The 12,251-nt window shown below is 44.1% G+C and overlaps 1 protein-coding gene across 1 annotated transcript in view; it reads right to left on the reverse strand.

Moving 5' to 3' along the window:
- Positions 1 to 11,847, reverse strand: part of atp2a3 (ATPase sarcoplasmic/endoplasmic reticulum Ca2+ transporting 3) — a 42,250-nt gene extending 30,403 nt beyond the window's left edge. Inside the window, exon 1 of the mRNA XM_023418395.2 lies at positions 11,463 to 11,847. Within this exon, the coding sequence (XP_023274163.1) occupies positions 11,463 to 11,580 (118 nt within the window). The 5' untranslated portion in view covers positions 11,581 to 11,847. The remainder of the gene's footprint in view (positions 1 to 11,462) is intronic.
- Positions 11,848 to 12,251: the final 404 nt, after the last annotated feature.

Genomic DNA, 12,251 nt, shown 5'->3' on the forward strand with positions numbered 1-12,251 from the left:
AGGAGAAAGTCAAAGAGCAGTTAATACATTTGATTAACTCAGCCTGACTTTGAGATGCAGGTGCACGTACAAAGCGCTCTGCAGAATCGCCCCGTGTGGTTTTGATGATTAAATGCTGCAGCACGGCAACACTTGTTTTTCAAGTTGAGAAATACTGTCTGCAGCCGAACTTGTTACTGAAATGAATAACTACCAGTATAACTCTTGAATAACAGACAAAGGAATCCTTAATCCAGGATGTTTCAAATTCCACCTTAAGTGTGCCGTTAGAGAAGCTTCAGGCCTCCAGACTCAGCTCAGCTGTATCATGACTCAACACAGACATTGTAATAACCAGCAGCTTCATAATCTAACAAGGCTGTTGATATGACTGTTTTTCTTGTAAGGGTTAACTGAAATCAATGATGGTCTGTCTGTCTGTCTGTCTGTCTGTCTGTCTGTCTGTCTGTCTGTCTGTCTGTCTGTCTGCCCACAAATGATTTCAAACCGTTAAAATAAAGGACTCGACATGTCTTTGATGGAGTGGACGGAGAAGTTCTTGTGAGATTAATATTTCACTTGTCAAAACCAGCCTCAGTTCTGTTCGGTCCATTCATATTTCACATTCATTATTTTCTCAACTAAACATTTGGTCCATTAAATGTCAGAAAAGTGTTTTTAAAAATTAATAAAAAAATCTAATTTAGTTTAATATCATAAAAGACCATGAAAAACAGAAAGGAGAGTAAAATCAATTAATTTTTACCCAAAGAAATGACTGAAAAGATTGATTGGTTATAAAACTAGTGATTGTACTAGTACTTTATTCGAGTATTTCCATTTTATACTACTTTATAACTTTAATCCACTGCATTTATTTGATAACTTTAGTTACTACTACCTACTTTTCAGATTCAGACTAATAATACAAAATATATTCAGAAACTAAATTATGATGTTTTATTATGGGTTATGATAAAATAAGATTAAACTTTATTAATCCCTTTAAAAATCCCAAGATACCCAGAAGTGAATTAATTCAAATTCGCCTCATCTTAACTTTTAAGTGATGAACACATTAATGCATATAATTATAATTCAACAATATAATATATTACAGTTGGTGGCCATTCTGCATAATGACTAACCTCACTTTTGGCACTAGAAGTATATTTTGATGCTTTTAAAAATAAATGTTAAACATATATTTGTTCCAGCTTCTCAAATGTGAGAATCTGCAGATTTTATTTTATGTCAGTGTCACTTGAAAACATTTGGGATTCAACAATTAGTCACACAAAACAAGCAATATGAAAACCTCACTTAGAGCTCTGGGAACTGTTGTTACTTTCCTATTACTGTCATTTCTTTTTTAATTAACTGAAAAAATAATTGAATAGATGAAACAATAAAAAGAATCAACGGTTGGAGCTCTGTCTGCAATGACTTTCAGAATAAAGCTAACCTTTTAGCTTTTCCAGGCAACAACTATTCCCTAATCACAACTGTGGTGGTCATTGACATTCATGCTGCAGCCTCAGTCTCTAAACTGCTAGAGTTTATTTTTCAGTCTCAGTGGTCAGTGCAGAGGCTGCTTCCTGCACCAACACACCCCCCCCCCCTTTTTTTTTCTTTATTTGCATCAGTCCGTGCGTAAGTTCCCACGAAACCAAACCCAAGAATAAAAAACACACTGCTCTTTTTGTTCACATTGTCTTGTTATTTTCTCATCAACCATTTACAATGAAAAGCTGCTTTTTTTTGTGCATTTGGAGACAAGCTGAGAAGAATCTTCACCACTCTGATTTGATTACCAGAACACAACACCCACCGCACACATGAGTCACTGGTGTGAGTAGAAAACACATCAGTCACATTCTAAAAACATTCGAAATGACAAGTACTGTTGATCAGTGTCACCATAATGAGACACAGGCGTGCTTAGTCACCGCGTTTGTCAGGTCCTCATCAAGTCCAACGCAAAGCGACAGAACAGGTCCGATGTAACAAACAGCATCCATCAGATCTGAAGAACACGAGAGATGAGATCATCTGATCGGCTTATTTTCCACTCAATTTTCTGCATCTGTCATAAAAGTCTTTGTGTTTAGTTCTGATTTCTTTCTGGAAAAGTGCGTTTTCATACATCCCGACACGGAATAAACAACATATTATTGTTCGTTATCCTATGTCTCATAATGTTATGTACAGTATAAAGCAATGAAAGAACTTGAATTACAGCGTGCTTTATAAAATGATCGGAGCAAAGCGGCTATATTTAGGAGGCGGTGCACTGTAACCCTAAATGACAGCAGTGTTCTCAGTGTGCAGTGGAAACCTCGTGTTTCCCTGCATGTTTTGACCAGACGGCGCTACACGAGTATCAAACGTGACCCTGTCGAGAGAGGGGCTGGAAAGAGGAAGGCCCATGACGTGAGCCCAGAGCCTCCTTCCAAAAACAAAAAGCTCGCAGGCACTCGCATTACACATGCCACTGGCAGAAGAAGACATTATTTCACATCATGACTTCTGGAGTCAAACGTTTTTAAGAAAGCAATATGGACTTTTTTTTTTTGCCCAATGAGTTTGAAGAGGTTTAATAATTTCTTACTTTATTCGGGGGGGGGGGCGGATTTTTGCAGTGCACACAGGCTTTTAAAGAACACATGAAGAAGAACATAAGTTCTTTAATAATCACTGAAGTGCAGAACTTTGATTGGACACTTAGTCTCCTGCAGATGATCTGCTGAACATTATTAGTCTATTAGATCCTTGGAGGACCGACCCTTGTCATAGGTCATCTCTCAGCTCCATGAATGACCACCCTCAGCCTGTGTAACATAGCTGATGAGTCATTGTGAATAAACTTGCTGTCTGGAGGGTGTTCAGAGTTCAGGTTGGACACAGCTGAACACACGGGGGACTTCTGGCTGCACTCTGCCAGAAGCAGCAGCAGAAATGTGGAGAAGTGGGTTCTGCAGTTTTCCATGCTCCACCAGTCTGACATAAGCCTGTTTCCCCATTACTGTGCCTCCCTGGTTGTATAATGTTTTTTATGGCAGACAGGCTGGCTGCAGCTCCAGGGCAGGAGACAAAGACTGACTGACTGAAAGGACAAGAGAGATGAAAGGGGAAAGAGAGAGAGAGAGTGAGAGAGTGAGAGAGAGAGAGACAGAGAGAGCGAAGGAGGGAGGGTAAGGGCTGGAGGTGTAGAGCGGGGTTCCCCTGCTTCCCTCTGCCAAGGATTCCCTCACAGTCATCTGGGCTGTGTCAACCCGAGGCTTGCCCAGGCACATTCCTGAATACTGACTTCACCTCTTTCTCTCTCTCTCTCTCTCTCTCTCTGTCTCTCTCTCTCCATGTCCCCACAGCACCTCCCCACCCCTCCCCTCTCCCCTCCACCCTCCACCCTCCTGGCCCAGACAATGAATAAAAGAGCTTGTTTACACGCAGCAGAAAATCGAGCAGCGCTGAGCAGAGGGGAGACACTTCCTGGAGACAGTTGCCAACAACAGCAAGGAGCTGGTTTCTGTGTCCAGAGAGTCAGGAAGCAAAGCAGGAAACTGGCCATGTATCTATCTGCACCACGTACCATGTTCTGATAAAGGAACTTTCACTGCCAGCTCCTCTGTGTCTAGTCTGACTGAGTCCATTAACAAATTACAGCCCGGATTATTAGGACCCCCAGTAAACCTCACATCTGAGTGTGGTTAAGCAGTAACAAGCTCGAGTTCAGGCTGTGTTGTGTAAACTACAAACAGTAGAAGCAGTTTAGCAGTTACCATGACAACTTGGATCACGAAGGCTGCTTGAAAACGAGCATTTCACAAGGTAATGTGCCGGGGTCTGTCAAAATTTACCAAGAATAACTGTTATGTAATCAGCAGGGCCTTGATACAGCACGCTCTGACTGCAGGCATCAAAAACCTCCACACATTCTGATGTGAACAAGTGTAATTCTGGCCTCCGCAGTGCTGCTAGTACACAGTCACCATGAGTGATAACATGCAGGCAAGCAGACACACCTCCAGATAAACAGCAGTGTGAGCAGGAAGGCAGTAAGCACAACAGGACCATGGAGGTACAGTTGTGCTGCTTCAGTAAGTGGCTCCAGCTCCAGGATCCCCGCTCCATTCACTGACCATGAGAGAGTAAAACAGGCCTATAAATATCATGATGGTAACTCCTAATGACATAGTCTACTATGGCTTCATATATCCGCTCACTCTCCCCTAATGTATTCTCCCACCGGAAAAGGTCTGAATGCATTAACCGTATCAAATGTGAATTATAAATGTCCCCCATTCTCCTCCCATAACCTTATTATCTCTGAGACACAGAGGGCATCGCAGGTAACGGCGGAGGAGACGCCTGCAGCCTGACAAAGTCAATGTTTCCTTTATTTACATAAATGTCAATGTAGGGCTTCCCTTCTCTGAGGAAGTCATACACAGTCGTGTCAAGTGGGTGAGTGTCAGCAGCTATCTTTAGGCATCCCGCCGCCCTCAGAGAAGCTGCTCTGAGGATCAGTACGGGAGCAGAGGAGGAAGTGGTACCAAGTCACTAATCACTTCTCTGCAGCATAATGAAACAAGGACATGGAGCCCAGACATGCAGCTCTTCACCCACTGTCGGTCCAGAAGCCTCTCTCTTTTCAAACACATAGCAGTATGCTAACATGCTAACAGTGACAATGCTAACATGAGGGTGTTTAGCAGGTACAATGTTTATCACGATCACCATCTTAGTTTGGTGTGTTACCATGCTAGCTTTTGCACCACACAGGCCGATGGGAATTGGGCTGATGTCATTAACTCAGCAGGTATTTGCTGATAAACCAAACTGAGATTTTGACCTGATGATGGCACTAGATGAAAAGGGATCATCAAAAATAATTACACTTCTTCATCCTGAGGGGAACCAGAAGGTGTGTACACAATTTCATGGCAATCTATCCATTAGTTGTGGAGATACTTCAACAAAGGTTAACCTCAGGGTCAGTAGGGTTCATCCTCTCCGAACCATGAATGTCTGCATTAAATGTTGCGCCAATCCATCCAGTAGATGTTGAGATATTTCAAAAGAGTATAGTTTCAATCTAAAAGAGTAACCAGGATCTCCAAGGTCATTAAGATTCATCTTCTGCGGACCACGAATGTCATGGCAACCCATTCAACAGCTGTTAAATAAATTGCAGACCAAAGTAACATTTGTACCAACATTTTCCCAACTAACATCAAGCAACTGTTAAAAACCCGCTGACACATCCAGACTCCCGAGCTGAAATGACATGGGGGGGGGGGGGGGGTGTCACACTAGACTAGAAGAGAGAGAGGAATGAATTCATATTATTTTAGCTGCTATGTTTGCCTGTAACTCTCTTCATGCTGGAGACACAGAGAGGAAACACGCCGCGCTGACATCATTTCTTCTGAGGCTCATCTCTGAAAGACTAACATGTCAGAAAAGGAGAATTAGTATCAAAGTGGAGATTTTATCTTCTCGAGCCAATTGAGACACCAAATGTCACGGGGATCCAGCTCGATGGCTGCTGCAGCTGCCCATTGGCTGGACGCTTTCTGACATCATCGAGCTGTGGTCAGGGAAAAAGAGACTGGATTTTTCCTCGGGATGTTGCACACAATAGAGCGTGCTGAAATTACACTGCAGCATCAGCTCTGTATGTTTTCATTGGATATTTTCACAAATGGTTCCAAACCATGTCTTACTAAAGAGCTTCTTCTTAACCACTTCATCTCGAAATCAACAGATTTTGGTCAACCTGATTAGGAAATTTCAATAGCCACAAACATTTCCAGGACACAGATGACATCAGCCGTGAAAGAGTGAAACTGTTGGAAATTACTTAAGATAAGGCGTCTGTGTTTATGCAATGACTGTACAACTGGTCTCTAACTGCACAAACACTGTACACTGCTTGTTTCACATTCAATTCAGGTTCAAACAAACACACCAAATAACCATCTTCCTCCAAATGTTCTTTTTTTTAACACAACACTGCAAGGCGAGCGCTACTGACAAGTAACAGAGGAAGAGGGCCTGTCAACTGAGCAGGACATGCATGAGGTGATTAGCACAGAGCTGATATCTCATCAGGGCTCCGAGCTTCCTCTTTAAGGTCACAGCTGTGCAAAGAAACCATTTTTTGAACATCTCAACAGGCTAGTGAGGAGGATGGCACCCGGCCACCCAGCAGCCAAATGGAGAAACTGAATTCTGTGAGAAATAGTGTGCAATCTCCCCAACGGCAGACTGAAATATCTGTGTTAACACCATGCTATTTATAGGCTTTATTCTAGGTTTAGAAACCAGAGCGACACTTCTATCCAATCAAATGCTACGATACAACTTTACTCATCTAAGCCCTGAAGCAACAGAGGCCGATCAAACCAGTGACAATTTTTTAAATGTTGGATATTACACTTATAAACCTGGATGTACGTGTCACTGTGTATAACTTTCAAATCACACTTTTAGCACACCAAGATTAAATGATATGCCAAAAATGAAACTGAATAGCGTAAGTCCAAAACAAACCAAAACCAGCAATGACTTGATCCTATTAAAAAGTCGTACCTATGTAGCCTCAGTCTGAGCCATCGAGCTCCATCATTGTCCAAAAACTGTGGAAAACACCTGGGTGAGCCACACTGTTGCACTGGGTGACATGATCCATTATCCATTATGGGTACTGTAGTTTATTTTGAGTCAATTCCACTTAGACCACGCCGCTGCAGTAAATACTCATTAGTGCAACAAATCCACAACTGAAAGTAAGTCCTCAATAAATGCACTATTTGCTAAAACCCACAGTGTCCAGCTGTTGAAGGAAAGAATTGAGCCTTTAAAAAAAAAAAAAAGGCTAGTATATATTTGTGACCATTTTCTTTTTAAAGATTTCCATCTTGAGTTAGAAGCAGCAGGTTCGGGGCTGAACACAGGGATGTTGGAAAAGTTTTAAGAGACAGACTAACAGATTTTTCACCTTAATCTTTTAATGGGATTTCTTTGTAGAAACAAAATCACAGAATATCCTCAGCTGCATACTTCATATACCTGACAACTTGAATTTCGCCATCTTATCTTAAGGTGTCAAAAAATTCTGTATCTGTTGAAACTGAATAAAAAGTACGGAGCAGGAAGCCAGCAAGGCGTCTGAAAAGGAGTGAAAATGTGGGAATTGTTTGGACATAAAACTCCTTTTTAACATTATTAGTAAGTATCCACTATGACATAATGAATTAACTAACAGGGCAGGGAATTAATGTTCTTGCTCTGTTTTGATGCCGTGTTGTTTTCACTACCACTTGTTTTCTTTCAGCTCAGCCTGTCCCAGTGAAGTGGAGCAGGTTTATCCTTCTGATCCGGGCACGTGACTTTTCTTTTATTTACTTCTTTTTTCCAGACACACAACATTACACCTCATTATGCTGCTCATCTCTATGCGAGTGCCTTGAGGTGACCTTCCGTTCACTTCATGGTATACACTGGAGGCAGACACGCACTGTACAACATATGCTGCCACTTCTTGAAACACAAACACATCTCCACATTGGACCGAACGGCGGCGGCGGCGGCGGCGGCGGCGGCGGGTACAGTGCGTTAGGCTGTGGTGACTCAACATCATCATACCATAAGGGCATGTGGTGACTGACAGATGAAGAGGAGGCAAGACAAGTGACAGGCCAGAACAGGATCACAGCTTCTTTGAAGGCAGGCACGCACAGAGCCGGGGGAAGTGACTCAAGCGACTTTTCTACAACTTAACTCTCCTTTCTCAGCCCACGTAACCCCCGACACCGTTACCGCATTTTAACTCTCAACTGGACAGTTTTCAGAACAAGTGACGGTGAAGTGCAAGCCAACAACCACTGACTGAGGAGTGCACTGCAATGTGCCATCAAGAGTGTGTCGGTGCGAGGGAGGAGGAGGAGGAGCAGGAAGCAGCAGAACGCCTTTCTCGTATTTCAAACGCGAGAGCGAGTAATTCAGGCTTCCTTTCATGTCGAGTTGCAGAACAGGAAGAGAAACAACACTGTGAGTGAGATCCCACCAGAGGAAGTTGTAATTATTTGTGGCAGAAACCGGGGTGAGGAAAGTGCAACAGCATTGCATAATTTACCAAGGATGGTGTCATCTACTGATCACTACCTTTCCACTTTTGGAAAAAATGTTTAATAATTGAATCAATGGAAGGAATTCAAACTGGAGCTCAGTGGAGCTTGTGCACAGATGAAAAGATTTTTATTGGCATCAGCGGATATTGGGAAGATTGTTGTTGCTGTTGTTGTTGGCTCCAAGTCAACATATGTCTCCAACACTGGACACTGTAACGAGATGGTGCAATCACATGCATTGCTAGGTTGTTTAACCTGAATGTGTTGCGCAATTGAGCTTCTCTCCTGGAGGGAGCGTCAAGTTTTTAAAACCTCAATAATTTTGTTTTCAGCTGTGCAACGTAATTTGAAGTCGTAATGACTCTTAACTCAGCTGTAGTCCTTCTGATGCTAATGTTTTAAAGCCTCAACAACTTCAGCTTTGACGTTGTTTTTTTGGTCAGATCAAAGAGCAAAATTCTCCAAAATGTTAGAAAAGGAAATCAATAAACTAACACCACCTCCTTTTCCCTGGACACTCCTTCACCTGAGTGTCAGCTCCTGTGCACCCCCACCCCCCAACCCCCCAACCCAAAAAAGTTGATTGCTCATGGGGACAATGTGCCCTTTTACTGACACTTTCTAAAAATGAACACACTGTGCCTTTGAAATCGAGGTTGTGAGGGCACAGAATACAATCATCAAGCACCACAAGCTGTAACAGCACCAACATTGTTTGTGCACCCACACACAAAGAGCATGTGTGTGCGTGCGTTTGCGTGCGCGCGCGCATGTGTGTGTGTGTGTGTGTGTGTGTCTGAGAGAGAAAGAGAGATAGAGGCCTGCGACTTCCTCTACTACATGAGAATCACATGTTTCAGCCTTGAAAGTGTCAAACTGTCTGGTAAACTGCGGTGCAGTTCTCGGCAGTGAATTAGCAGGATTCCTGTAGTGTGTGTGTGTGTCTGTGAGGGAAGATGAAAATAAAAGGAGCTGCTAGTGGACTATAAATGTGCAGGTGTGAAAAAAGGTTTGCCGCCACCTTTTCTGCAGCACAGACCGTCCAGATGTGGAAGCTAAGCTCTTTTTCCAACATCTCAGAAAGGGATCAGAAACCCTGACGCTTGTGAGCGGGGTTTTCTCTGTCACAGCACATGAAAGTGCCGATTTAAAGCCAGGAAGGCCTGGACACCACTTGCCTGTTTTAACCTACAGTGTGGCCCTGAAAGACAAGATTTTTATGTGCTTTTCTAGAACATCGTAAAAGGCAAGAATCTATAGAATCCATACTTGAGCCACTCTGCTGTTAAAGACAAATAAATGGAGCAGCACAGCTTCAAGTTGGAATGAATGTTGCCATCTATGATAAAAAGGGAAAATAATCCCAAAACCAGGACAAAACAAAGAACTTCAAAGTGGTTCCAGCACATTTCTAAGTTATCTATAGAAGAAATGAGGCAGGACACACTCGCAACATGTATTAACTGTGGGGTTGAGGGGACAGATAGTGTTTCTGGAAACCAGCCGTGTTTAAACTCCCTCATCCACCCCAGAGATCCAGAGGGAAATCGAGTGTGTAAAACCTCTCCAGTCTCACGGAGGAGGGTTATGTCTGAGTCAAACATGTCACATTGTCTGCCCTGCGTGTCGGCGCCTCCTCCTGCAGACGCTTGGAGCAGTGCGTTGGCGGTGAAGTGACAGAAGATCATGTCACTTTCATCTCCTGTTCCCCCTCTCGCGTCCACACTGACACAAACACTCGCAGAGCTCGGACGCACCGTGGAGATTCTGTTTGTGGACATGTTGATTTGGGTTAATGATCCTTCTGATAACCGGATCCTGCTAACCATTACGCAGAGTGAAACGCGGTGCATGCATGTCAGCGGGAGCGAGGTAATCGTACCACCCGCAAACAGCTTTGAACAGGCGCTCCCTGGAACAAAACACCACGGCTCGCACAGAGAGTCCTTGCAGTCAACTACAAAGTCTGCGGTTTGTGTGCAGAGGGGAAGGAGCCGTTTAGCAGCTGTACATCACTCTGCAATGACATGTACTAAAATAGTAAACAGACCAAAGCCAATTTAATGCTGCTTTTCCCCTTTTTTGGCTTGTGGAGCAGCAGCTAGAGTGGATAACCCCCATGCTATCAGCCCCAGAAAGGAAAAAGGGTATTCCCTCCCTCCATTTATCTGCAACACGCTCGTATAAGACAGGAAGTTCACAGCTAAAAGCGAAAGAGATGTTATCTGTGGCAAGACGTTGCTTTTTTTCCATGAAGTCATCACAAGCCCCTGGGTAGAGTGGCTGGCTGCAACAAAAGGGCTTCTGTTTGACTGGCACAATGTGCCGCTCTACTCCACAGCTTGGCCGCACATGCAAATGACAGGCCAGGAGGGAAAGGTGTGGTGATGTCAGGTCCGAGCTCAACACGAGAATACTCTTCAAACGCCAGCTGAGTGTAAAAGATGATGAAGATCTCGGAGGGAGCGGGGGGGGGGGGAGGCTTGTGTTGCAGCATGATCCACACAGACAGAAACTAGATTTTCACCTGAAACACACCTGATAAATAGTCATTTTACTTGTTTTTACAGCAGAAGTCGGAGTCCTTCTGATCTTTATCACTCTAAAACATTGTATTTTGAAAGACTTTACAAAGCCACCCCCCCCCTGTGATTTTGTAATCTGAACTGGAAAGTATAAACCATGTGGAGAACAACTGCTGAAAGTGAAAACAGGTTGTTCAAGATTTTCTGTTTCATTATCTTCACCACCTCATCCTCATCCACTCCAGTAGCCTGAGCCTGCCTGCCCTCCACTTCCTCATCCCTGCATCACAGCCAGGGATGTCTTGTCTTCACACACACACTCACTCACTCTCACACACACACACACACACACACACACACAGTGTCAATACGTGGGGAGGGAGGGCTGCAGGTTTGTTTTCGATAAGCTTTCTTTGGAACTACACTCGCCATACTTTCAAACCAGCCTGACATGAGGTGACCTCAGGGGACCAGCTGAATAAATTTTTTTTTTTTTTTAAAGTCGCTCTGGACGAATTTGTACAATCGATCAGTTTCTTTGTATCGATATCTTCCCTGTCAATACGTCTCCCGGTGTTACTTTAACCGATGGGCGCTGAACGATATCAACACAGGCATGTGCATCAATGAATGTGCCGCTTACATTTCCACTGACTGCGCGCCAGAGGCATTTTTTTTTATTTTTTTTTACGCGCACGAACAGCCTGAAACCAAACAGCAGCAGTTTGGTTTCCTGATAAATTCATATAGGTTTTCAACACGCGCCAGCTGTGACGTGAAATAAAAAAAATTAAAAAAGATAATATAAAAAACTACTCACCGTTCGGTCCATATTTCTCCAAATGGACTTTGACTTGTTCCAGAGTCAGCCCAGTGTTTTCGTTCACACCGAAGTTGTCTAAAACTTCAGTCGCTGATTTAGTGTGCGCATTTTCCATCTTGGTGGACTGGGCTTAGATGATCAGGCTGAAATGCATGTAGTATCGCAATGCATGTACTGTGGCAATCGGTGGGTGTGTGCGTGAGGGGGGGTGGGTGGAGGGGTGAAACGACAATAATTTCCACCGATGGACGTTGAGGCGGCTGAGTGTCGGTCGGTTTGCGCTGTCACCTGTCCCCCCTGAAGAAAACCTCCGGATCCGCGGTAGAGACGCTGTCGTTTCTCTTTAGATCGACTGCCGCTGCTACTTCATCTCCATCTGAAGGTGTGCTGTGTCTGTGCCGGGGCGGACCGCCTCTCCGCTGTTGAGCACTCCCTCCTGCGCTCCCATTGGCTGCGTGTACCTGAGCGGAGGGTTCAGCCGCCTCATGCAAACACTTCAGACGTCTCCCTTCAAAACACGATCCGCGCAGCTCTGCCGATCCTCCTGTTTGTCACGGAGCAGGTTCTTAAAGGTTACAGTTTGTGTTTATTGCGCTTCACAGGGAAACTGTTGCTTATGCATTTGAACGCGGTCAGCTGCGCATCAGCGCCCCTGGGTCTGAGAGGGACAAGGTGCCTTGCTCAAGGACACCGTGAAACAATGGTTTTCCAGCCCTCAGCACCAAGACTGCTGCAGTTTGTATGAGACCAGTGCAGAGTTGAACGTGTCAGCCCTGGAGCCGGTTG

This window comes from Seriola lalandi, unplaced genomic scaffold (assembly GCF_002814215.2).
Source record: "Seriola lalandi dorsalis isolate HSWRI2012SDOR001 ecotype SW California unplaced genomic scaffold, Sedor1 jcf7180002054581, whole genome shotgun sequence".
In the NCBI taxonomy this organism is placed as follows: Eukaryota; Metazoa; Chordata; class Actinopteri; order Carangiformes; family Carangidae; genus Seriola; species Seriola lalandi.